Source organism: Siphateles boraxobius, unplaced genomic scaffold, assembly GCF_051911475.1.
Source record: "Siphateles boraxobius isolate OS27281-9 unplaced genomic scaffold, OSU_SipBor_1 54, whole genome shotgun sequence".
Lineage (NCBI taxonomy): Eukaryota > Metazoa > Chordata > Actinopteri > Cypriniformes > Leuciscidae > Siphateles > Siphateles boraxobius.
The window spans coordinates 4,109,838-4,137,788 of NW_027509180.1; the positions used below are offsets into that span (position 1 = coordinate 4,109,838).

The 27,951-nt window shown below is 38.5% G+C and overlaps 3 protein-coding genes across 6 annotated transcripts in view; 1 reads left to right on the top strand and 2 right to left on the bottom strand.

Moving 5' to 3' along the window:
• Positions 1-1,095, top strand: part of LOC143714434 (uncharacterized) — a 429,922-nt gene extending 428,827 nt beyond the window's left edge. The window contains exon 3 of the mRNA XM_077205629.1: positions 1,057-1,095. The gene's annotated coding sequence lies outside the window, so the exon portion shown is untranslated. The remainder of the gene's footprint in view (positions 1-1,056) is intronic.
• LOC143714414 (uncharacterized) overlaps positions 1-27,951 on the bottom strand; it is a 1,189,624-nt gene that overhangs the window by 662,452 nt on the left and 499,221 nt on the right. The gene's annotated exons all lie outside the window — the stretch shown is intronic.
• On the bottom strand, positions 4,177-27,821 carry LOC143714377 (uncharacterized). The gene is made up of 10 exons (XM_077205488.1): positions 27,761-27,821; positions 19,601-19,918; positions 19,170-19,472; positions 14,416-14,502; positions 11,557-11,576; positions 5,342-5,564; positions 5,019-5,047; positions 4,852-4,926; positions 4,621-4,689; positions 4,177-4,477 (listed from the first exon to the last, which is right to left on the bottom strand). Exons 1-10 carry the CDS (start codon positions 27,819-27,821, stop codon positions 4,367-4,369), a joined length of 1,296 nt encoding a protein of 431 aa, XP_077061603.1. The 3' UTR covers positions 4,177-4,366.

Below are 27,951 nucleotides of genomic sequence, written 5' to 3' on the forward strand. Positions count from 1 at the left end.
ACTAGTAAGCAGGACCACCGATGACGGCGGATTATAAACAGTTATGGAACATTCACTAATAGGGACGAAACATCAACAATATGCTTTACATTGACTATGGCCTGCCCACACTTTGACTACAAACTTGGTCCTCAAATCATTATGTATTTTGCAATACATGTAACTTCATAACGTTGCACTCTTTCTATAAGTTATAAATAGCTAGTAAGATAACGTTAAAGGATTAGTTCACTTTTAAAAAAAACTTTTGCTCATAATTTACTTACCCCCATGTCATCCAAGATGTCCATGTCTTTCTTTCTTCAGTCGAAAAGAAATTAAGTTTTTTGATGAAAACATTCCAGGCTTTTTCTCCATATAATAGACTTCAATAGGACACAAACGTTTCAAGGACCAAATGACAGTTTCAGTGCAGCTTCAAAGGGCTTTAAACGATACCAGACGATGAATAAGGGTCTTATCTAGTGAAACGATCGGTCATTTCAAAAATAAAAAGTTTTATAACCAAAAATGCTCGCCTTGCACTTTTCTGTGATGCACGTTCGTGATCCTGTTTGAACTCGTTCATCAAAATGAACAAATCTTTTTTCGAGTCATTTCGTTCGTTGAATGAACGAAATGACTCGAAAAAAGATTTGTTCATTTGGATGAACGAGTTTGAACAGGAGAGTCACGAACGACGGTACGCGCTCGCGCTGTGCAAGAGACGGGTGATCAGCGCGTACACGAGCGTGATTGACAATGCTAAGACATTCCTCCTGGCTCTGATTGGTTGTTTCTGACCGGGAGCGGTGTATTTCTGCAAATGGCAGTAGGACCACAGGGAGGAGCCAGAGGAGCTTGATTTTTTTCACAGATTATCTGTCTCATATTCTACTGTCAGGACATAATGACAGTTTTAACAAATATTTGTTTACAGAAGTAACCTACTGGAGCTTTAAGTTACATGATCAATGTCATATTTTTAAACGTGATTAGCCTAGTTCAGAGTCTGAAATATTGATTATTCCTCTCGCATCATGTCTGTTAGAAATTAAATGAAATGTTTGTTTTTAGCAGAAGTAGCAGAAAGCTTCTGGAAGGAGAGGACAGAGATCCAGAATAGAGATGCGCGGTTGGCGGTTACAGCCGCGGACTCCGCGGACACGCTTATAAACCGCGAATTGGGCGGATGACGTGACGAAAAAAATATTTTAATTAAATTCGGGCGGGTGGCGGGCGGTTTCTAGTCTCGCGGCTGGAGGACGCAACATAAATGAGAGTGGAGGCGGGGAATCTTTTGAGGGTTTATTGAAATCAAACAAAAAAATAACGTCTAAATAAATAAATGGGGAACTTTCTTCGGGAGTTGACCCTGCCAAAACAACAAACAAAACTTTCTTACTTTGACCTCTTTCCTAAACCTAACCAAAAGCAAAATAAAATAAAAGTACAATATATTAACATAACTCCCTAAACAAAAACAGAGATCAAAAGGTTTACAGTAAGCAATAATGGCGTCAAACTCCTTACTTTCCCAAACCCTCAAACTTTACAATGACATACAAAATTCTTTCAAGCTCAAACAAACCGTTTAAAGGGAAGTCCAAATCAGTGTCAGTAACAGTCAATAGGGTCTAAAATACCAAACAGTTTCCTACTTACAATCTGTAATTCTTTTAGAGAACAAACAATGATCGCTCTTAACAGTCAAAATGCATCTAATAACGCTTACCAACAGTTCTCTCGTCACAACAACACAACATGCCCTCAAAGGAAGTGACATCAGGACTTTTAAGGTGTGCCGGAATCGAATGCACCAATCCCGATGAGCCAGTCATTAGCCTGCAGGAGCCAATCAGCACCATACCTGGACACAAACACTTCCAAAACAAAAGAGAGAAAAAGAAAACGAGAAAATACAAAACAATTGGTTGTAACACTGCAACCCACTTTTTTTCTTTCCAATTACACATTGGAGTGAAGAAACAAAGGGTGAATGGGCACATTCCTCTTCCCTGGCATTGGCTGCGCTTCTGTCTGTCTAGCCAGACTTGGTGCAATCGGACGCTTCTGCAGAGGTCAGGTGCGGATGCCCTTCCGTAGGTGGATCTCGAACACGAGAGGTTTCAGAGAATCGGGGTAACGACAGCCTCCTATTGCTCTGTGATCAACAAACGCTTATGATACTTGCACGTTTTGTCCATCAAGATAATTATCACAGATGAACACAACTTTTATGAATTTTGAAGCCTAAATGCAGTCGCCAGAAGTAAAAAGCTGTTGTGGAATAAAAAGTGAAAGTTTCCTGAGCTTATGTTCAACTCAGACCTTATGTCAGCCTTTTAACCAAAACTCCATTCATAAAACCCACTGACAGAGTGATTTCATACCTGCACCACTCTATATGAACACAGATTAATGAGGTGTGTGAGTTTGAGAGTGAGTGAGTGTGTGTGTGTGTGTGTGTGTGTGTGTGTGTGTGTGTGTGTGTGTGTGTGTGTGTGTGTGTGTGTGTGTGTGTGTGTGTGTGTGTGTGTGTGTGTGTGTGTGTGTGTGTGTCTGAATACCAGCTCTGATCACAAATCGGGAATATTGGTTTGATTCAGTATATTAGACTGAAGTTTGTATTCAAACCCGTCGTCAGTCTGAATCTCTGCACATGTTTTATTGATTCTGTTCATCTTTCAGTGCTGAAAACAGAAGAGAAATGTTTTGAAGAACCAAATGACTGCAGTATATTAATATTGTGTTGTAGAACACACATTTAAACATATGAGGAAAGTGTGTAGTGAATGTGCATTTAAAGCAGTGAAAATTACCCATTAAAATATGAAGTTTTCAACGAATAACCTACATTTATATTTTCTTAAATTTAAATGTATCTGATCTTTTCCTCTCAAGAAACATCACATTTCAGAAGAAAGTCCTATAAATTGTAACAAAACAATGACATGCACAAATTACATTATTTGAATATGTAGGGCACAAGAGGGCGCTATTGTCACTAATGAAATAATGAAAGTCTGTCTTTGATATCTCCTTGTCTGCCGCCTGCCTACGATACCCCTGCCTTCTTCTAGGACTCTGACTGTTATCCGCCTGCCCTGATCTTCTGCCTGGTATAATCAGTTAACCACAGGGATAAACGCTTAGTAATGTTCACAGTAGCAAAACAAGACTTCGCACAGAGAGCTGCATGCCACACAGCTATAAAGCCTGATGAATGAGCTACAGCTGGGCATAGTGATCGGAGACAAAGCGGGGCTGTTGGGAAATGTAGTGTGAACAGGAAAGAGTCAATATTCAGGCGAGGGCGCCCTCCGCTGGCCGGAGAGGGAGGTTACGGAGCTAGGGATTGTGACAGTCCATATACACTTAAGACATGCTCTGGAACGACAGATTCTGCAGGAGGGGAGCAAGTGGTTTAACACTCTTTAGTGTGGAGTCAAATAAACTCCCAGGAGAGTTAATTTGAAACTGAATCAAACATTTCCAACTCTCACTGAATGTGACTTAATTCCTAACAACGGGGATGAAATCCCAACCCCAGAAGCTCATACCATCTTAAAGCTGTAGATGACCAGACTCCATCGCTTCAACATCACTCGTGTTCATGAGGGACGAGGCAGTCGATGCTCTTCACAATGAACCCTTCGCTCAACGTCTGGACTTAGTTGGTGACGTCTGACTCGTTTATTGTCTGTGTGAATCGAAACATTCAGACTTTCACATCAGAACTATAAGGGTAAATTTCAGCTTACAAACATGAATATTTTGTTCTCAAATTCAAATCTACAAGCTCTCCAATTTTGCTTCTCTTTTACATTCAAGTATTCATTTAAAACGTGAACTTTGAAACTTTCCAGCTAACAAGAGCAAGTTTAGTTATGTCTGTTTTTACAGCAATGGAAGAGACTAAAACTTTTCTTTTAACCCATGACTTTTCATGCTCTTTATTGTAATGTGAAAAAAGCAAGAAATAACTGACATTTAATTTTGTAACATATACACACTGCAAAGTCAAACTTTTTAATATTTTATGACAATATAATATGAGCAGACACTGTAATTATCGGACGGACGTCTCTCTGTAGAAGAAACAGCTGATATACAAGCTGAAGCAAGAGGATCATTTCAGCATGAGTTTCTGCATGAAGATGAATGTTTTCAGACAGAAATCCAGCGGATAATCTCTATCTTTACTGTAGCTGTGATGATATAGATGAGATTCTGTGCTCTGACCGACGACAGACCAGATGATGATTCACAATAAATCTCATTAATATTCACAGTACATTCAACAAATATCTGCTCGTTCACACACAAGTATACATTTCCTCCAAACACCAGATATCCTGATATGATGAGCTCATGATCTGTATCATTAATGTTTATTTGTGAAGGTCTTGTTCTTGTTCACAGAGGCGTAAAGTTCATCCTGCGGTTTATTTTCTCTTCCTCTGACGGCAGTGTAAGTCACTGTATCATTATGATCCTGAAAGAACAGCACAGATTCTGTCCATCAATGTTTGAACTGCAGCGATTACTATTATTATTATTATTATTATTATTATTATTAGAGCATGAGCTTCATTTATCTGAGAGTCAAACTCATGTGCTGGCTCATGTGCGACTCACATTCAATGATTTTACTGGCTTTGTACTGGAATAAGTGACCTCAGAATAAGTCAGATCATCTGTCTGCTCCTAAACATCAATGCAAACATGCAGAGAGTCAAGATTAACACACAGAACAGACATATCTCTCAGTATAATATGTAGAATAACACAAAATATATGCACGATTCGAATTTATATCACATGATTGAACAGACAGTGACTGTAATGTTTGATGATTTTGTTACTCACATCGGCTCTTGGATCAGGAGGAATGGACGTGTTGATCGTCTCATACGTCCCTTTATGTTCATTCTCATCTTTAACCTTCAGAACAAACAGTTAAAACTGCACGAATTACACTTTATTGAGCTTTAAAGACATTAATCAAATATAAATCACTGCATTACTGAACTCACCGCAGAGTCGCCAGTCCCTCTTTTATTATCTGAAAACAAGTGGCTCGTGAAAATATGAGTTTTTATGGAAAAACACAATGTTAAATATTAAGATTTTCAACAATCAGATTTTGTTGAAGCATTAAAATGAATAATAAAAAAAATTTGTTGACTTGATAACTCATTGAGATTGACATTACAGGATTTCTCAGCAGGAATACACTTTTCAATAAATTTCATATAGTCCACATGCTTCTGTGATACTTACAGTCTGAACATGAAGTGTTTGTTTGCTCATCTGAACTGTTTTTAATTGTTGTAAAGGAGTAAATCTGAAAACTCACCAGCTGTTTTTCTGCAGATCAGCCAGAGAAGAGCAAGAAGGAAAACAGCGACGGCAGCGACAGAAATCACTATGACTGAAGAAGAGATCGAGGACAGAGTCAGAGACGGACAGGGCAGATTGGGGACAATTATAGACAAAGACAAAAGACTGTGATTATGTCCCTTGTGTGTTTGAAATTGAATGATGAGAGTTTGTGTCTGGTGTTGTCGTATCAGCTTGAGCTGAAAAGGATGATTGAGGACAGTTATAGACAAAGACAAAAGCCATCGGCACTGAATGAGATTTCAAATCATTCTGATCTTCCTCTGACTGTAGATTAATGCCCTGTCATTTATTTATTGCTTATTGCTCCTCTCTCAAGAAACAAAAGGCAACAGTCAACTCAAATCTTACTTACTTCAGTATATAATGTGGTAGAGAGTCTATAATGGTAATTCATTTGTATTTTCTATATAATTATGTTAGACAAAGCTGTTCTGTGGATAACATCATCAATGTCTTAAAAGCATCAGCATCATCATGTACCTTGTGTAGACGAACTCACTGCTGTCGCTGGATCAGCTGGAGCTGTAAATGATTAATGTTTGTTCAGATGATTTATACTGTACAATATTATGATTTTAACTAGAGACGGACGGAGCAGATCCTGAGAGTTTGTGCCTGGTGTTGTTGTATCAGCTTGAGCTGAAAAGCATGAATATTAGTTGAGATGCTTTATAATAATATCCAGAATGAGGAGGACACAAGGTGAGGTGTAGCAAACCTAGCAGCTTACACTTTATTTTATCAGCAAAATCCCCAGATTTGATTTAACTCTGCTCAGAGTACATACGGTCCCACTCTAAAGAGTGTTAAAGTTAAGCCGGTGCACACTGTGATTTTGGCCACGATTTGGCTGTCTGAGATAAATTTTGCAAATCCTAAAAGATATCTCTGATTCTGGCTAAAATCTGGAGTCTTTGATCGTTAGTTTGACATGTTCACTGACAGCTGATTCATGAGCATTGCGATCAGATTTTACCTCAGACGAAATTCGGTTAGTGTCAGAAGATTTGACTCTCAGTCCTGCAGTGACTTCTACTACAACGACCGTAAATTTTCTTCATTTTTCAAGACGAGCCATGACCAAAATTAACGTTAGAGATTTCTTTGAAGCCACCGTTTCAATCCCGAGTGTAATGCAGCTCACAGTCACTGACCAAAGTCATTCATTGAGGATGTAAAACTCCACATTAGTGTTCTTGCATGTGTCCGTTTTTAACGCGTCTTGACTGTCGTACAGTCTGACATTAATGACAACTGACATCTTACAGTGTGACATGACTTACAGCGAGGATCATGTTCTTACATTCTTACAAGCAACAATCGTAAAGGACTATTATAAATCACACAGTGTGCACCCGGGTTAATGAGAGTTATGAGAAGTCAATGAGATAATCATGGGATTAATTAAATGACGATTGAGCATTAGTGATGAACACCTGCTGTTAACAAGCAGAATCACTGAAGAACAGAGAAACACCAGAACATAAGACTGACTTCCAGCCACAGCTTTAGATGAAATCAACTGAAGATAAAAGAAGACATTAAGGCCCTGTCCACACGAACACGTGTATTTTCTATGCCATCCGTCCTCATGCAAACGCAGCATCAGGTCACTGAAACCGAAGCTTTTTAAAAAACCCTGCCAGGGTGAAGATTTTCAGAAACTCCGGTTGCGTAGACCATGAAACCGTAGATTCTGACTTGTTACGTCGGAACCAGAACCGGAAATAACCTTTTTTCAGGCTTCTGATTGGCCAAAGGAGCTTTAGGGTTAGGGTTATATTGCCACCTGTTGGTTTGGCATGCTCTTGACAGCGCTTCATAGCGTGTTTTTGCGTTTTCATGTGGGCACTTTTTTTTTTACACAAAAGATGAAAAACTCTGTGTATAAAAATACCCGTGTACGTGTGGACTAAGCCTAAATCTCTGAACATTAGTGATTGGAAGTTCAGATCATTTTAATGACTCTCTCATTTCTCAAAATGAACGAATCTTTATTCAAGTCATTTTTTTAATTTAAGTGGCTTTAAATGTTATACTTTTAACAGCTAAATTCCCCGAAAACATCAACCTATGTAATCTTGATTGTATTTTGAATTAAGAAATCACTATAATGCAGCTTCAGATAAAATCTGAAGATCTCACCAGAGGAGGATTAAACAACTCCACAAACAGCATTACCAGCTTCACTTATTACTAACCAGACTGACTTTATTTCTGTCATCCATTTACAGATTACTTATTGAGAATTAACAGAGGTTTAGATGTTGATGATGTATTGGATGGTAAATGGACTGCATTTATATAGCGCTTTCACGGACCCAATGGCCACCAAAGCGCTTTACATGTTGCCTCACATTCACCCATTCACTCACTCATTCATACACCAACGGCGGTGTCATGTATTGAAACATGCATTTAACATGTTTGGTCGCCATTATGGTGATGAGTGTTTCATTTAGTTGGTCAGTTTGACTCTTGGCTTTTTATGTGAGTTTGTGTCTTTGTAACAGTGCTTACTGAAACACATTATTTATTACAAAGAAACCCAGGAACAAAGATGATCAGGTGATATATATTTCAGCATCATAAAGTAGAATAATAAACTAATCTTATCCCTGACCAAAAGTGATTATATGTTATTAATAGATTATATTCACCAACAATACTTTCTTGCCACAGATCAGACATTCTGAATTTCCATTTTTATACATTACAGGATTTTTAGACACGCACAGATATCAAAAAACAACATATGAATCTCAACAATGGTGACATGCTTCATGCCACAATGCATGTTGGGAGTCACCCATAGTATTAAACTCATGGCTCCCAGCTGGCATTGCGGCATGAAGCATGTCAGACCACACAACTCTATAGAGTATGATATTGGATTTATTTTGATATTTTTTAAATATATTTTCTCCAACACCCCAAGAGTTCACCAGTAGTGGACAATCGTGCAAAATGAGCGAGGGATGAGCATAAAAAGTGGAGGTAAACACAACCTCGCCCTGTGTCTCAATGTCCATACTATCCTACCTAAACAGTGTGTGAGATTAAAATAAGTGTCCCAAAGCATAGTATGTTGAACAGTATGACAGAAGTCCCCGGATGATCTACTATTTCCAGTGTATTTTCGATCCGTACTCACTATAACGGCTGATATTACCCACAACCCATTGTGCTTTTGAGGAGGATTCGGTTCAGAACTACAAACATGAATAAAAAGTGTTAAAAAAACTACAAAACATGGCGGATATGCGTGACCGACGTTGAGAGGTTTAGATAAAGATTTGAGTGACTAATCAAAGTTTAACAAAGTGGACTTTTGTAAAGATCCGTTTGGCCATTAACTTTTAAATGCATCATTATGCATTAATATGAGGAGATTCTCCGCATGACCCGCGACTGCAGATCAACGTGCTTCTGCATTTCTTTCATTTCATTTATTTATTTTTGGACAGGGACAATGTAAAATATACAACCTTAGAAAAATATATAACCTTAGAAAGGAGAGATGCATTTTACCAGGTAATAGCACTTGTGCTAATTTCCACCTGTAGTTCCACCTGTATATTTCTATCCGATATAGGAAATGAAATGAAATGAAATGTGGAGGATCTTATCTTTGATAAGATGATTGAAAGGTCAGTTTGCGTGACAGGATGTGTGTAACTAATCGAGAGAGAGCAACCGTTAAAGACACATTTGCATGAAGTGATAGTGTGTCCCAAAGCTTCTCTACTCTTCTGCTACACACTCAAAAGTATCTACTACTTTCTTCCCAAAGAGAGTACATACTTTTAGGGTGTAGTATAAGTAGGAGAATTGAGCATTAAAGTAAAAATAAGTTAAGTCGGCCATTGTCTCTTCAGTTTCATCTTAGCTGTTGAAGTGAATGGCAGGACAAACTTTCTCCAGTCAGACAGAAACAAAATGTTGGAAGAGATAACTATTTTTCTTTAAGGTCAAAAATATTCTCTTAAAAAAATATATTTAAATCAGTTTATTTCATATTGGGGTCATAAGACTTGATGAACAACTGAAGTGTTATATGTTAAACTTGTTGCCGAGCACATTACGAGTGTATGGCTTATTTTGTGTTTCTCTCTTTTTTTTTGTATATTTGTTTTGTTTACTTTTACATGTATGGGTAACACTTTATAATAACTGCACGCTATTAATCATTAGTTAAGCATGAGTAAACAGTTAATTCATAATTTATAAAGCATTAACAGACATTAATAAGCAGTTTATAAATACAGCTATAAATGCTTTTTTCTTGATTTATAAGCATATCCATAATGTGTTTAATAATTGTATTTTCATACTTTGTTAATGATTAATTAATAATTTCTAAATGAAGTATAGTATTATTTACAAACCAATTATTTAAGAGTTGTCATTGGTTCATACGATCACTTAGAAAGCCTAAGTAAACGGAGTAAATTCAGGTAGTCATGAAGCATTTAGTAGTGGTCAGTAGAGTTGGGGTACTTGAACTTGGACTCGGACTCGAGTCCGGACTCGAGTCCAATTTTGAATGAACTCGGACTCGTCACGCACTCGGATGAATTTGTACTCGGACTTGACACGGACTTGAACATTTTGGACTCGGAAAATATTCCGAGTACAGTCGAGTCCACATCATGTGTAACAAAAAAATCGTCAATATCAGTTCAATTAATCTGTTGCCGTAATTTTAATCAAACAAAATCACTCACTTGCTCAACTGATGACTAACTTTATTAAATTGACTGACAATCACTGTGCATTATTTTACATTTAATTGTTTTAGCCTATTTAATTTCTGTATTATTTATTCTTACTTGAATATTATTTAGACCTACTTATAAAACATATAATTATCGTGAAATAAGATTTAGTATTGTAAAATATAGTCCTTTTAATTACATTTAAAATTACATTATGCTCTTAAATGCAATTTTCATTCCATTACATAATGTGATCTGAATTGCAATAACTAGTTAAGGAGCTTAAAGAAAACATTGAAAAAAATGTTTTGGGCACATTAGACAAATACCTTTGTTTTACGTTTACCTTCTGTTTTTGAATTACCAAGAATTGCTAAAATTCTCTCTTTTTTTTGTCCCAGAATAAAAGAGTACCAAAGACAGCAGCAACCAGCAGATGCAGCACAGCCCAGCATAGCAGGATTTGCAAGACAAGAATTGACAAAACAAGCAGTGCAACTTTATGATGCAAGTTCTCCAAGACAACAAGAAATTCATAATGCCATCATTAAGGATCTGCTTATTGGCTGCACTTTACCTCTGTCAATTGTTGAAAATCAGCATTTCAGACATTTCTTGAAAGTAATGGACAACAGATGCACTCCCATTGCAAGAAAAACAATCACTGAAAAACACATTCCTTTGTTAGTTGACCAGGTGAAGGATTCAATTAAAAGGAAGCTCCAGGCCCAATCATCTCTGTCCATAACTGCTGACATATGGTCTGATCGAACCATGCGGTCCTTCTTCGGTGTTACAGCCCATAGATTAAACCAAGATGGAAATCAGCTGGAGTCCTTTCTTTTAGACTGTAGGAGGTTTTGTGGCCGACACAGTGGAGACAACATAGCAGTGGCATTTGACGAGATCATTGATGAATATAACATAGAAAGTAAAGTCAGGTACATTATTACTGATAATGCAGCCAATATGAAGTGTGCATTCAAAGTCAAGCTACCACAAGAAAAGCAGCACAGTGATGACAGTGATGCAGAAGAGGAAAAATTAGATGATGAGAGTCTTTGGGAGGATGTGACCTGGGAAGACAAGGCTATCATTGTGAGAACAAGACAAAGGCTGTCCTGTTTTGCACATTCTCTGCAATTAGTTGTACATGATGGAATGAAAGAAGCCAAGGCCTTTTCTTCAGCACTTGCCAAAATGTCCAAATTAACCTCATTAATTCATACAAGTACTACATTTAAAGAGCGATTTGAGGCTACATTTGGGACAGATAGATCAATTCCTGCAGCTACATCCACACGCTGGAACAGTACATTCAAGCAGCTACAGGCCCTTACAGCACTTGACCATAGGGATCTCACTCAAATTTGCAGTTCAGACTTCCAACATGTTCTTTTCTCAGTTCGTGAATGGAATCAACTGAAGGATTTAGGTTCTGTTCTCTTACCTTTCGCAGAAGCAACAGACCTTACAGAGGGTGAGAAAATGGTCACTATTAGTATGGTGGTCTCCACTGTACTTGATTTAAACACTCATCTGCTCCAAATATCAGAGTCAAGAAGTCATTGCCGGCCACTAGCCACAGCCCTTCGGCAATCACTTTTAAAGAGATTCTCTGGGATCTTTCTGAGAACCAAAATGGTTGAGCAAAATAGGAAAGAGGACCAGTTCAACCATAATGTCTATTTCTTGGCTACGATGCTTGATCCTCAGTTTGGTCTTAACTGGGTTGATCTAGATGTAACCAACAACAGTGAGAGTCTAGATTCGGTGAAGAAATTCAGAGAGGATCTGAAAAGAACACGTATAGGTAATGCAGTTTATTTGCTTTAATAACCTACAAATTATCTGTCTGCATTTTATTCTGAAGTAAACTCTGTATACTGCAGAGTGCAGAGCATATAAATATGCAGTAGGCATACAATAATGGTCCTTAGGTCCCTAAATCCAAATAATGCATTTTAACGTGTGTTATTTGTGTATGTTTCATATTTTTCAGATACTTTGACTGCAGAAGTTGAGGCCACAGCAGATGGAGACATGCTGCATTCTGGAGTTGATGCTGATGAAAGTGAAACCACAGATTCTCCTCCTGGCAAATGCTCACGACTTCTAGCTCGCTATTGCGACCACATGCACCTGAGCCACTCAGCTAAGGATACATGCATTTCAGCTCAGATACACTTGATGCCATTCAAGACACAGACACAAATACAGCACTTGAATTTTGGTCGACAAACAGGGAGAGTGTAACGGTTATCAGCTGGAGTGCCCTTGAGAGCCAGCTGAGGGCACTCCACATCAGACTATCATTGTTCACTCACAACTACATTTCCCATAATTCACCTCCTGGACTCACCATCTCTGATTATCACATTCACCTGTGTCTAATTATATTGTTTAGTTCACCACATATAAGCATGGTTCACCTCATCATTCCCTGCGAAGTCTTGTACGTTATCCCACTGCATTTCTGAGCGTTTCCTTTGTTTTCTTTGTTCCTGGTTTTTGATCTCTGCCCGTGTCCTGGTTTTCCCATTCCTGCCTCACCCTCTGGATTTGTCTGTTTGTTTGGATTGCCTGCCTGTGTATGACCTTTGCCTGGATTCTTATTACGATTTGGATTAACTTTAATAAACTGCATTTGGATCCTCAAACTTCTTGTCTCTGAGCAGTTCATAACAGAGAGATTCCCACAGCTCTACTCTCTGGCTGTAAAAGTGCTGTCTATACCAGCATCCTCTGCACCAGTAGAGCGTGTCTTTAGCAAAGGTGGCCTCATCGTGAGGCCACAGCGTGCACGCTTAACTCATAAATTGGTCACAGCGCTTGTATTCCTGAAAAGCAATATGGCCCTGGTTTATTGCTTGACTGTGCAAAATAGTACATTGCATGTTCTAATTGATAGGTTTAAATTTTACTCTGAGTATTTCCTCAGCCTATTTAAATGTGGGTGAGAGGCATTGAATCATTGTAATGTCAGCTTTAACTGGAGGATTATTTTCATGCACTTATAATAATAAAAGTTCTACATATACCTCTATATCCCTTCTTTTCTTTGAAACCACTTTTGATAGGAAACTAGTTCTGTTGACATAAAATAAAAATGTTCAATGGCAATGACAAGATGTAATAGTGGTATTTAATTACATTTTTATATTGCCATTGGTTTAATGGGTTGACAGGTTAAAATATTATTAGAATGTAAAAAATTACAATACCAATTTCTAATCTTTTTTCAATTTAATTACTTTCTGGATTCGGGCGGACCCTTTAAGAACTCGGACTTGAGTCCAACTCGGACACTTTTGGACTCGGACTCGGACTTGATGTTTAAGGACTTGGTCTTGACTCGTACTCGACAAAGGCGGACTCGGACCCAACTCTAGTGGTCAGTTAACAATTTTTGTGAGCGCAACTAAATTGTGGACTAGTTATGGCTTCTAAAGCATTTATAAAGGAGATTTAAAGACTCAGTTATCTTCTAAACAGAAAAATGAAACAAACACAACACAGTGATACAGAACATATAAATATTTAACAGCCTTTAAATCTCCTTTTTAAATGCTTAACAAGGCATAACTAGTCCTCACTCTAGATGAGCTCACAAAAATAGTAAACTGACCACTACTAAATGCTTTATAACTACCCAAATTAACCCTGAATTACAGTATAAATACATGTTAATAAATCATTTATTAACACACTAAGTAACTATTACTATATGTCTGAATAATAAGATGTATGAATGTACATTTAAATAGTTTATTAATCATGCTTTTAAATCAAGAATAAAGCATTTATAGCTGTATTTATAAACTGCTTATTAATGTCTATTAATGCTTTTTAAATGATGAATTAACTGTTTACTAATGCTTAACTAATGATTAATAGCATGCAGTTATTATAAAGTGTTACCCATGTATGATTTTTGATAATTTTGTGACTGGACTAGCAGTATTTTATGTTTGTTTGGTGTTTTTCATGTATCCACAGTGAATGCGCTGCATAGATGAGCTCAACATATCGTCTTCATGTGAGGATTTCTGGGAGAATCGAGTGAAAGAACCGGAGTGTTATATGAACACACGACTCTCACTGTTTATATTGAACATGACATAGAATATGCATAAGTACGCTAATTGGGACACACTATTAAAGTCCATGAAATTAAACTAAAACAACAACTCAATGTGACAATCATACTGTAGAATATTACAGTCATATTGTGATTAGTTAACATTGAAGATAACTCTAGCATTATGCACTGAAAAGCACTGATGTGAGAAAGACAGTGATGATGTACCTTTAGAAACGTGTGTGTTTATAGATGAGGGATCCTGAGAGTTTGTGATGTGGACTGGATTCACTGCTGTCGTTGAATCAGCTTGAGCTGTGAAGATCAATCTCAGTTCAGATTACATGATTATTACTGTACAATATGAAAAACATATTTTAACGTTGATCATCATATTACATAAAAAAATTGCTGTAAAGTTTCAATTTCTTTATTATTTCCTGCATCACTTTTTGAACTGTTACTTCACTGCAGTTCATTAGTTTGAAGCAATGCTTTGAGTTACTCTTCTATGAGAGTCAAAGAAGCTTTTGTTCCCTCAGTTTGTTCTGGAACAGTGTTACTGACATTATGAGGGTCTTCTAACACTGTTCCCTTTCGAAAGGGAACTCACACTGTGTCAAAGCGCTGAGGAGGAACGCCTCAGCGTGACTGATGACTGAAACACTGTATAATCACGACAATCGTATTAGCCGGCGTCAGACATGACATCATGCTCTAGCGCGACCAGGAGTATAAAAGGGCGCCTAGAGAACATGTCATCCACTTTTCGTCTTCAGCGACTGTTTCACTGACACTATGAGTAAAATGAAACTATGGCAAACAAGGGAAGTGTGTCACGGTCCGCAGGTTTGTCTGTTCATTCTGAGTGTACTGTTCTGGTCTGATTGCCTATAAGTGTCAGCTGTGCTGACGAGCAATCAGATCAGTCACAGGTGTGTCTCGTTTATGAATCCTATATGTAGTCTTGTGTTTGTCATGTACATTGTCAGATCGTTGTTCTGGTTCTCTTGTCTCGCTGTCTGTGCAGTTCGCCCATTCCAGTTCCTATTCTACCGGACTATTCTCCTCGTCTGTTCCAGAGCTGTGGACTTGTGGCCCGGTTGGGTTTGTCATTGTTTCGTGCTACCTTTCCTGTCTTCTTGGATTATCCATCTCACTGCAGTCTCTGTGCTGCCAAGTGTCGAACTGCCGATCAGAGACAATCTCCAGCCTGCCTTGTTTTGATAAACCTATATTCATTCGCTATTGGATCTTGTGTTTCGTAACTGACAAAGTGTGCCAACCCGTGTGAGAGGTTTCTCACACCTGGTAACACTCACTATCTTTGCATGCTTTGTCTGGGTGAAGAGCACGCGCGCTCTGTTCTCGAGGGGACAGAGTGTGTGGAGTGTGAGCGTTTCTCAATAAGAACGCTCCGTTCTCGTCTGTCTTTCTTCTTGATGGAGGAGGGACAGTCATCTTTGCCCCTGTGGTTCGGGTCCCGCTCGTTCCGAGGCCGAGAGGAGACTCAGATCGCGGGGATCTCAGAGGGAGCTAGTTGACGAGTTTGAGAGAGGAGTGAATCTCTCAAACTCGTCGGTGGGTGACGAGAATGAGGGCAGGGATGCGGGGCGGGTATGCGCACTCTGATGCATCCTCTGGTCCAAAAGACAGTGCACTATTGAACATGCCCGCCAGGCTTGAGTAATGCCATGGCGGCGCATCAGAGGGGAAGTGCTCAAAAAAAGCGCTTTCTCTGTGGCCACACCCTACCAGCACCATTACCAGAGTAGTTGGTACTACGTGCCTCCTCCAGTTAAAACGAACGTAGACAGGCTGTAAATTTAACGGCCTCCGTTCCCCTCCTGGATAGGATGGGTTTCCCTAACGGTGTGGTAAGATTGCTATAGGGACTCTGTCGCTTCCTGTTTGCTGAGTTTCGGGTAGCCTAGATCTAGGACTCCTCTTATGCGAGAGTCATCATGCTGTGACCTCTGGCCTTAGAGCCCCATGCAGGCAGCACAGCTGGTAGGTAAACTAGGGATCACTTTTTAAAATTGTAAGAGTTTTTTTTCTGGCCCGCCGCCTCTCGGGCTCTGAGCTGGATTAATTAATATAGTTGTTTCCACTAATATATAGACTAGTTTAAGACCACTTGGGTGTGAGTATGGTAGGCCTCCTCTTGTTAGAGTCTTTCTGCTAGGCCCCTGCTCCCCATAACCCTGTGGAGGCAGTATGTGTCTCTGAATTTGAGACAGTGGTCAAGTCGCCCCTCTAAAGTAGCACTCCTCTAGTTAGCAGGATGTTTCTATAGAGTGCTTAGTCGAGCTAGCCTAACTATATGTGTCAGGCCTCCTCTCCTTCGAAAGTCATCCTGCTGAGGCCTCCATATATACAACTCGGTAGAGCGTGGAAGGGGTTTTTCCTCATTTCTTGAATTAGTTATTAGACCCGTCGCTCCCTGAGCTCTGGTGTTAGTCAAGACGTTGCAGGTAGAGCTTGAGAAGTGGCTCCTACCTTTCTGAGGAGGTGCTTCAGGCACTTCGCTCTGATTGTGGTCGAGCTAGCTCTCCTAAATATGTGTCAGGCCTCCTATCCTTCGAGAGTCATCCTGCTGAAGCTTCCATATATACAGCTCGGTAGAGCGAGGAAGGGGTTCTTCTTCATTTCTTGACTAGTTGTTAGACCCCTCGCTCCCTGAGCTGTGGTGGTAGTCGAGCTCTCTCTTAACTCCATATTTACAGTTTGGGTGTTGGTCTGTTTTCTAGCATGTGTCAGGCCTCCTCTCCTTTGAGAGTCATCATGCTGAGGCTTCAATGCAAACAGACGTTGCAGGTAGAGCTTGAGAAGTGGCCCCTTCCTCTATGAGGAGGAGCTTCAGGCCCTTTGCTCCCTGAGCTCTGATGGTCATTGAGCTACCTCTCCAAAATATATGTGTCAGGCCTCCTCTCCTTTGAGAGTCATCCTGCTGCGGCCTCCATTTATACAGCTCGGTAGAGCGTGGAGGGAGAGCACCTAGGCCCCCTCGCTCCCTGAGCGCTGTAGCTGTACTCTAGCATGTGTCAGGCCTCTTCTCCTTCGAAAGTCGTCCTGCTGAGGCTTCCATGTAAACAGCATTGCAGGTAGTAGTTCAGAATAAGGGCCCTCTCGATAATGGAGAGTTGTTTTTAGCCTTTCTCTGTCTAAGATCTGCACTATGAACTTTTCACATTTTGAGAATAAGTTCTGGAGACCACATTCTGGAGACCTTCCTCTGCTCATCCTGCAGAGGCCTCCGCTTCCATAGGTGTAAACAGATTGTTGGCTTCAGCATTAAGCATGATAGCCTCCCTGGTATGGGGGTTGACACTGGTCCCCCCGAAAAAGTAGCAGGCCAGGGCCCATAGGCTCTGGGTCATACTCCCTTAACCCCCTGGGGTCGGCTCTCTTATCAGTGCAAAATAAACTCAAATAACTCCGTCGATTTTTGTCATGCAAGCAAGTGTTATACATCATTAAAAACTGTTAAATGTCTTCTTTTTTTGTGTACACTAATAATAAAAACAAAAAGTTGTGTTTTTCGTAAAATAAAGAAAAAAAACATGATGTGCGTTCTGTCTTCTCTCTCAATGTGAAGTTCATTCTGAAACGCGACAGAAAATGATCTGTAACTCAGCCAATACTTGCCACCCACACGTGAAAGTAATGTCTTTACAAAGCTTGAAGTCTCTTTTTTTAAATTAAGTAAATCATATCAAAAACAAATATTCTCGGTTTAAGAAATCCGTATGAAAGCAACGACATGTACAGTTTCTCCAGCCCGAGCTCATTAACTTTAATTTGAACACACCCCCACGCACACCATCTGTTCACATGCAAATGATCCACGTGAAGGAACGCAGAGCTGTTAACGCCCTCATCAGCTCGAAAAATAAAGAATCAACGACTCCAGTATTTCTCTACTTTTCATCAGTTTGGAAGACTGTTTGTGCTGTGGATTTACCTTGAATTTTCGTCAGAAGAAGACGTTTTGATTATGAGAACAATTTCTAAGGTAAGAGACATAATAGTAAGTGTTTTATTGTTGCATAAACTTTACATTGTAGCTACTAAACTGGTGCCAGCCTAAAATGTTATGAAATGAGATACAAGTATGCTAGTATGAGTGTTTATTCTAATATGGTGAATATTTTAATGTTTAGACCGGTGTTTCCTGTTAAATACTGTGTTTGTGGATATCTGCTCAAACGTAGATGTATAATGTAACAATAATGTTTCATAGTTTGGAGCGGCTCGATCGGCACGCGGCACGCGCTGAGTTTGGGTCTGAGTCACGCTGTGTGTTTGAAAAGCAAAACACGCCACACATTAGGCTTCACGCCAAAATCATCTCATTTCATAACAAATAGAAATATTTGAAGTAACATATGATAAACAATATATGTTTGTCTAGTGTAGTGTTACTGAAGTGATCATTTTTAACGATTTATAGGCTGCCTGCTATCTAGGCTATTGTTATTATTTCATGTAGCCCTACACATGCATATATACAAGAGACAACATACTAGGTGTTCGTATATATATTTACAAAATACATATACATATATACACTGCCGTTCAAAAGTTTGGGGTCGGTAAGATTTTTAATGTTTTTAAAAGAAGTCACTTATGCTCACCAAGGCTGTATTTATTTGATTAAAAATACAAAACAAACCCAGTAATATTGTGAAATATTATTTCAATGTAAAACAGCTGTTTTCTATGTGAATATATAGTAAAAAGCTTAATTTATTCCTGTGATCAAAGCTGAATTTTCAGCATCATTACTCCAGTCTTCAGTGTCACATGATCCTTCAGAAATCAGTATAAAATAATGATAATGTGATGCTCAAGAAACATTTATGATTATTATCAATGTTGAAAACAGTTGAGTACCTTTTTTTTTTTATTCTTTGATAAAGTTAAAAACAACAGCATTTATTTGAAATAGAATCTCAGACAAACCTGAGACATTTTCTCACCTGAATACTTGACAGTGTATGTGACGGAGGTATGGAGTTGATTTCTGCGAGTAAGCTGACATCTCCACTCTCTGTTGTTATCTTCATTCAGGAGTGTTGTAGTCAGAGTGATGATACAGTGATCTGATGATAATATCTGATATCTGGTGTCTTTCTTCAGATCAACACCAGCCTGATTCACCCACAACAGCTCAAATCCCTCATAACTGACCCAATCATCACAGGAGAATCCAGTATATGAATACAACTGACAGGAGAGAGTCACAGAGCGGCCTGGACTGATCTCAGTCTGTAAGGATGATGATGATGATGATGATGATGATGATGATGATGATGATGATGGAGACACTGAAACTGTACACAAGACACAAATCACATAGTCTTCAATCATCATCTGAATTTTTAAATTGACCAAATAAAGATAAACTTACCATGAAGAACATGCAGATAAACACGTGCATCAGATCCTTGTCGTCTGTCATTCACATATTGTTGGCAGATGTAAGATCCATAATCTTCTTCTGTGACGTTCTTGATGTTCAGAGAGCAGTCAGACTCCAGACTCAGTCTCTCATGTCTCTCTGTGTTGTTCTTCTTTATCCCTAATTCAATCAGTGCAACTACTGCTGAATGACTGTTATAATAGATCCATTTAGTTGATTTGCAGTCAGAAAGAGTTTTATTACAGGACAGAGAGACATTTACACCAGAACTGATGAACACATGATCATCATCCACTCCACTGGTGCCTGAAACACAGTATATCTCAGTGATCATTATGCTATATAAAAGACTGAAAGTTCAAACATTCATCAGTGGACCACTCCCAGCAAGAGGAACAAACAGGTTTTCACGGTTGCTTGGTCTTGATAAATGGCTGCAAAAAACCTGCAATATAAAAGGAGTGAACTTTATTGACAACTTCAATCTTTTCTGGAGTCAGAGGCAACTGTTTCAACAGGATGCCCACCACCCAAACAAACTTGGTTCAAGAGTGCTAAAGGACAATATCTACTTCTCCCTCCATCATTCTTCTGCAGTGTGTGCCAATCCACTCAACCTGAATGGCACACACACACACCTGGATACAGTATGAATGACCACAGGACTTCACTTCAGCACCTGAATGGACATGCGGTTGACACATCACACAAGGAAACCAGCTCTCAGTGATATGTGTCGAGTCCCTACTATGATAACAGTAACTTTGTCAAATGTTTACAGAACAAGCGTGCCTGTATCTTTCGCTATTGCTGTTCGATTACATGATAGAAAGTCTAAGGCCGTAGAAAGCCGTACAGCAAACCCAACTAATCGGGTGCCTATTAGACGCCAAACTAAGATTGCTGTGGGGACAAAAAGTAAGTATGTTAAGTTAGCACTTTTAAACATCCGCTTACTTAAAAATAAATCACTTCTAGTCAACGACTTAATAACCACATACAACCTAGATTTTATGTTGCTAAATGAAACTTGGCTAGAAGACAGCTGCAGTGCAACAGTCCTCAATGAAACAGCCCCTCCTAACTTTACTTTTATGAGTGTCTACAGAGCTGTCAGAAGAGGTGGAGGTTTAGCTGCTCTTTATAAAGATGTCTATCAATGTAAGCAAAAATCATTTGGTAATTACCCGTCTTTCGAATATCTGGCGGTTGTGTTAACCGCCCACTTTTTTCTTATCAGTGCAAAAGAGACTCAAATAACTCTGTTGATTTTTGTCATGCAGGCAAGTGTTATACATCATTCAAAACTGTTAAATGTCTACTTTTATTTGTGTACACTAATAATAAAAACAAAATGTTGTGTTTTTCATAAAATAAAGAAAATAAACATGATTCTGTCGTCTCTCTCAATGTGAAGTTCATTCTGAAACGCGACAGAAATTTATCTGTAACTCAGCGAATACTTGCCACCCACACGTGAGAGTTATGTCTTTACAAAGCGTTAAGTCTCCATTTTTAAATTATGTAAATCATACCAAAAAAAAAATATTCTCTGTTTAAGTAATCCATATGAAAGCAACAACATGTACAGTTTCTCCAGCCCGAGCTAATTAACTCTAATGTGACCACACCCACACGTGCGAGAGCTGTTCTCATTCAAATGATCCATGTGAAGGAACGCAGAGCTGTTAACGCCCTCATCACCTCTAAACAAAGAATCAGCGACTCCAGTATTCCTCTGCTGTTCATCGAGTTTGTAAGACTGTTTGTGCTGTGCTGTTTACCTTGGATTTACCTCAGAAGAATTAGAAGAACACGATTTTATTATGAGAACGATTTTTAAGGTAAGATACATAATAAGCATCTTATGGTTGCATAAACTTTACATTGTAGCTACTAGTTAAACTGGTGCCAGACTAAAATGTTATGCAATTGGAGTGAAAACATGAAGCCTAATGCTAAATGAATCTACATGTACACACAAGAATGTTTTTATCTTCGATAATTAAACACAGCATGATATAAAGTAGGCTATTATGAGTGTTTATTGTAATATAGTGAATATTATAATGTTTAGACCCGTGTTTACTGTTAAATACTGTGTTTGTGGATATCTATTGCGCTCAAATGTAGATATGTATAATGTAACAATAATGTTTCATAGTTTGGAGCGGCTCGATCACTTCAGTAAATGTTCTTTGTACGTGCTGAGTTTGAGTCAGTCGCTTTGGGTTTGAAAAGCAAAACCCGCCAAACATTAGACTTCATGTTTTTACTCCAATCTTATTTCATATCGAATGGAAACGTTTGAGGTAACATGAAAATCCATATATTTTTGTCTAGTGTAGTATTACTGAAATGTTCCTTTTTAATGATTTATAGGCTGCCTGCTATCTATCTGTAATTATTGTTTGCAGCCCTACACATATATGCCTACATTGCACAATAAACTTAGTGTTCATTTATATATTTGATAATAATTTTAACCAAAAAAATCTAAAATGTATTCCCAAAATCGTGCAGCCCTATAGTTTCTCTTGATATCAGCATGTTCACAGGTGTTTATTTTTTTTATTTATTTTTTTTTACAGGGACCAGACGCCACTGGATGAGTCCTGCTGACTTCAACATTCAACAGTCTCTGTACATGAAAATGGTCAAATGAAAAATCAGACACCTTGGAAATGACAGGTATGTACTATGTTTCAGGAATGGCACAAAGGTGTGTGACTGTTCAAGCCTCTGTCTTTAGATCAGTGTGTTTACTGGGGTGCTTTTTTGTCCTTTGTTGTGTATCTTTGGATTATGTTGTTGTAAATAAATCCAAACAATCTAAAAGCCATTCTTTTTTAAATCTCCTCATTCTTTGTGCAATGCTCCTCATAATGATTGGGCCTGATAGCACCTAATAGGGCCATTAGGGGAGGGTCTTTGTCTTTATCAGGTGTGAAATGCATTCATATTAATGAGAGATCACGCCCCTTCGCATAAAGCTTTCTTACACAAAAGACGTCATACACAATTTAAATGTATTTATATTCTTATCTGAATGAGTAGTCAGGATGATTTTCACATAGTTTTGGAGCAAATACTCTAGGCTATGTGATACAATTTTCAAAAGTCTTGTGAAGAAATAATCAGTAGGGGTTTCATGACCTTATTTCAGTGACATTTTTTTTTTCACAAACCACGCATAAACGTCATAAATCTCAAAACTACAAACTTTTACATACATGCTGCTGACATATTATTGTAGCAGAGTTTGTGCTGAATACAGTGTAATAGGACTTTAGCCATGAAAATGTCACAAGTATCAGAAATAAGCACAAATGTCAGAGCATGTCAGAACACCTCCAGGATCCAGAAAACACCTCAGACCCCAGAGGGTTAAAAGGTGCTCCATGAATTTTACTTATTATTTACAGGCCTCCAAAATACCCTCCAGCCTTTGCTGAAGACTTTACAGAACTGCTATCAACAATTTCCTCTGAGTTTGACTGTTTTGCCATTGCTGAAGATTTTAACATTCACATAGATAATGCAGAAACCAATATGGCAAAATAAATCAAAACTGTTTTAAAAACTTTTGATCTGACTCAGCATGCACATGGACCTACACATAATCATGGACACACTCTAGATTTACTTATCAGTAAGGGTCTAAACATTTCATCGATTGTTATTAAGGATGTAGCACTGTCTGATCATTTCTGTATTTTATTTGATATAATGATCTCTCCTGCCGTTGAAGCTAGATCCGTGTCTGTCAAGAAGAGATGCTTAAATGAGAACACTAGTGTACTATTTATGAAGGCTATATCTTTAACACCAAGCATATCTGCTGACTCTGTTGATTTTCTCCTTGATTCCTTCACTCAAAAGTTAAGAGTGTAATTGATGATATTGCTCCTGTGAAAGACAGGAAGAAGAATGGCAGACAAAAAGCACCTTGGAGAAACTCAACAGCAGTGCAAAACAACAGGGTGGTGGTGATGGCGCAGTGGATAAGACACATGCCTTTGGTGTGAGAGACCCGGGTTTGAATCCACTGTGAGACACCAATGTGTCCCTGAAAAAAGACACTTAACCCCTCGTTGCTCCAGAGGTGTGCGACCTCTGACATATCAATTGTAAGTCGCTTTGGATAAAAGCGTCAGCTAAATGAATAAATGTAAATGTAAATGTAAAATATGAAAAGACAATGCAGAAAAGCAGAGCGCATGTGGCGGAAGACAACACTTGTAGTCCATTATAACATCTACAAAGACAGCATCCATGCTTTCAATAAGGAACTAAGCAAAGCTAGACAGACTTTCTTCTCGAATATTATAAACAGCAATATAAACAACACACGCACTCTTTTTGCTACTGTAGAGAGACTGACCCCAAGCCAGATTCCCAGTGAAATGCTCTCAGTGAGAAAGTGCAGTGAGTTTGCTTCTTTCTTCTCTGAGAAAATCACTAATATCAGAAAGGTGATCAGCTCATCCTTGAGTTGCGCTGGGGTCAGACAGATCAGACAACAGCACGAGAAAGTAGCCACTATGTCTGATTTCGAAAAAATTGATGGCAAAATTTTGGGAGAAACCGTACAGCACCTTAAAACATCAACCTGCGCCCTTGACGCACTTCCCACATCTTTTTTCAAAAGTGTGTTACACAGCTTAGAAGCAGATCTCCTAGAAGTGGTAAATGCCTCACTTCTCTCTGGGAGTTTTCCGACCTCCCTGAAAACTGCTGTTGTCAAGCCCCTCCTGAAAAAGAGCAATCTGGATAAGACCATATTAAACAACTATAGACCGATCTCAAATCTTCCTTTCATAGGCAATCATTGAAAAAGTTGTCTTCAATCAGCTGAACAAATTCTTAAGCTCAAATGGATACTTTGACAATTTTAAATCTGGATTCCGACCGCATCACAGCACAGAGACAGCGCTCATAAAGAATTACGGTGGCCGAGAAACGCCACAACAACTACATATTCAAAAAACACATGCAAACGCCGCCACGACAACTACATATTCAGAAAACATCTCCAAATTCAGTAAAGATACAAACGCCACAACAACTACATATTCAGAAAACAACTTCGTCGATTTCACATCACGTACGCTGCAAATATTCACAGCACAAGCAAATAGGGAAACGAACTGCAAACTGCAAAGACACAACGGAAATGTTTCCAGGGGGGCCATAATCAGTGACGGACCCACATCCATCCAGGTGTCTTCGTGCTATCTGAATGTGCGCTTTTGTTGTTGCACATCGACAAGTCTGTCATAATAAAAGAGAAACACTTACCTCTTGTAGCCATAGACAACAAAAGCGCACATTCAGATAGCGCGAAGACCAAGGGCGTAGGAATGACTTTGTCATTGGGGAGGACATTCTGGCCACCATGAATCAACGTCCATCCCACCACCATAATAGTAACATACAGTATGGTGACGTGGTACAACCTTCCTCACCTTCCTCTTCCCTGGTGGTACTAGCATTCTCCTGATGACATATAATATAATTTTTTTTAAATGTAAATATAGGTTTGGTAAATGATAGGTAATGATGTTGTCCTGTCCTTGTTTAAAATGTGTTGTATAATTACTTACACTAACCTTACTCTTTGTAAAAAACTTCAGTAACGTTATTTCCTTTGATAGTTTTAATCTTTTCTGGGGTGGCATTATGCTGAAATTAGATGACAGAACATTTTACTTTCGCTAAGTTTAACACAGAGAAATCGATTGCCAGCTATGTAAAAAACTTCAGTAACGTTATGTCCTTTGATGATGGTTTTACATTTTTTTTGTGAGGTGGCATTATTCTATACGGTGACGCATTGCTGCCACATACATATTATTTTTCCACTCAATTTTGTTGTAATAATGATATGTTATGTCGTTAAAATGAAATATTTTCTCGTAATAACGAGATGTTATGCCGTTAAAACGACAAATGTTCTAGGCATTATAAGGACATAGTCATGTACAGAATATGCCTTTATCCACATAAAATGTATAGCCTATCATGTCTTTATCATACTTACGTACAAAAAGCTGAAGCATAGCAGCCCCCAAAGGACATTCATGTTAAAAGATCAAATTATGTACACACCTTATTAATAAAGCATGTGTAGCCTACAGATTAGCAGATGAGCCCAGTATTTATTATAAAGAAAACTCTTATGGCTTTCTATGGGAGGATAGCATTGCGGTGCACAACAAATCCTTTAAATGGTATTCAATGCAGAACAAAAATTAATAAATATAAGTAGCCTATAAAATACACAAATTATTGTGGCATGAATTAGCCCACAAACAATATTTATTTTAAAGCCTAAACAAATTTATTTAAAGAATAACACCAGCGTTGGGCGTTTATCTGTATAGGCTAAGTGTTGTATTTCAGCCGCCCTTTTCAAACAGGCGCAAGAAAATGCAACAGAATTTGATTTGTTAAACATGCAAAGGACTTATCCGTCTAGCATGGGTCTCGCTCTAACGTTAACCTTGATAAATGTTCGCTATTAGGTGCATATCCAAGTGTTTGAGTGGAGTGTGGAGCGCGCACTGCATGACATGGAGGCGCCGGTGCCATCACTCGCATTTTCCTATCAACAGTGGAAACAACCCATCATTTCTGGTCATACAGAAAATAATGCACCAGTCGCAACTACTTTCATTTGTGTAAACTCACAACAACAAGAAAACGTTGTACTTTTGTAAAAGAAAAGAAAACGAACAGGACGCGCTTTCATGGTCTTGTGAATTGGAGCGCGTCTCAAAAATGAACTGAAAAAAAAAGCGTATAAACTAGCCTCTAAGACATGAGAAATATAGCTATCTATATAAAGCTTGAAATGTCCACCAACGAACAAAAAATCCAATCAAAAGCAAATACGTATGGTAGCCTACCATCTGATGTAATCCTGCTGTCCGTATGAAAGGCTACTTTCCAGCGATGTATGAGATATATTTGCAGCTTACATTTAGAAAACACTATTAATAAACAACTAAAATGCTTCGTTATTTTTTCAGACAACATTTATCAACATTAGCCTACTTTTGCCGGTGCTTTGCGGCAAGATTTATGCATGCGTTTGAGCGCGGAATAGGCCATAGCCTATATGCACCCACAATTGAATATAAACGTGCGATTACTCCTAATTGCTTAAATGAATGACTACTAGTCTAGAAATATCTTCAGTCTATGGCAACTCTAATAAATAGCCTACATTTAATAGTTTACATTATTTAATTAGTAATTAATAGCCTATCCAGCTCTTTAAATTAAATTAGTTGAGTTTGCATAATTAGTTAATGAACTAATAAAATAATAAAATAAAGTTCAAATTAAGATGCTATGCTTTCAAAATGAAAGCTCCAAATGTACAGTTTTTGTCCCTGTGGTATAGGCTGATTTTTGGGTGGGACATGCAGCATTTTACAACATTGAGGGGGACACGTCCTCCTCTTGAGGGAGGAGATCATAAGTCTGAGTGGACACCCATGACATGCAGAGTCCCTCAAGGCTCAATTCTTGCGCCACTCCTATTCAACCTGTACACGCTCCCAATGAGATCACTCAGATCATTAGGATCACATCGGCTAGAAATACCAAGGGTTCACTCTAAGCATGGCGAGTCTGCTTTTAGCTACTACGCCAGCCGCAGCTGGAACCAGCTTCCAGAAGAGATCAGATGTGCTCCTACAGTAGTCACATTCAAATCCAGACTCAAAACACTTCTGTTTAGCTGTGCATTTACTGAATGAGCACTGTGCAACTGTTTGTCCGACTGTTTGTAATGTATTTTTTTTTATTCAAAATGGTTTTAATTATTCTGACTTCTTTTGATTATTTTAATTTCTTCTATGTAAAGCACTTTGAATTATCATTGTGTATGAAATGTGCTATATAAATAAAATTGCCCTGCCTATATATGAATAAATTATTAATTCTTCATCATCAGATGTTTGAGGGACACTATATCCAGTATAAGTATCAGTATCATACAGTATGATCTGTGTGTATCAATACACAACTCTGAGATCACAACGTGAATGTGTGCAAGAATAAACTGAGCATGTTCAAATGAACTCTTTCCAGACTAATTCCACTAAATGTCTTTAGAGAAAATACAGATTTCTTTACCTGTGAGAAGTGAAGAGAGAATGATCAGTCCCAGCAGACACAGATCACACTTATCAGACATTTCTGTTTCTGTCAGTCTTTCTCTTTATTATATATAGTTACAGCTCTTCCTTTAACCCTCTGGGGTCGGCAAATGTGTCGGCGCGTTTTGCTAGATTTTTTTCACATAGCAGAAAAATAGACTTATAATA

What these genes read in the sequence shown, in the direction of transcription:
- LOC143714377 (XM_077205488.1), bottom strand. Translation starts at nt 27,821, where the DNA reads ATGTCTGATAAGTGTGATCTGTGTCTGCTGGGACTGATCATTCTCTCT. An exon ending in GTCTGTTGCTTCTGCGAAAG is followed by an intron (nt 5,565 to 11,556) that starts GTAAGAGAACAG and finishes CATCCTTTTCAG; the next exon opens with CTCAAGCTGATACGACAACA. An exon ending in GATCTGCAGAAAAACAGCTG is followed by an intron (nt 5,048 to 5,341) that starts GTGAGTTTTCAG and finishes ACTTGTTTTCAG; the next exon opens with ATAATAAAAGAGGGACTGGC.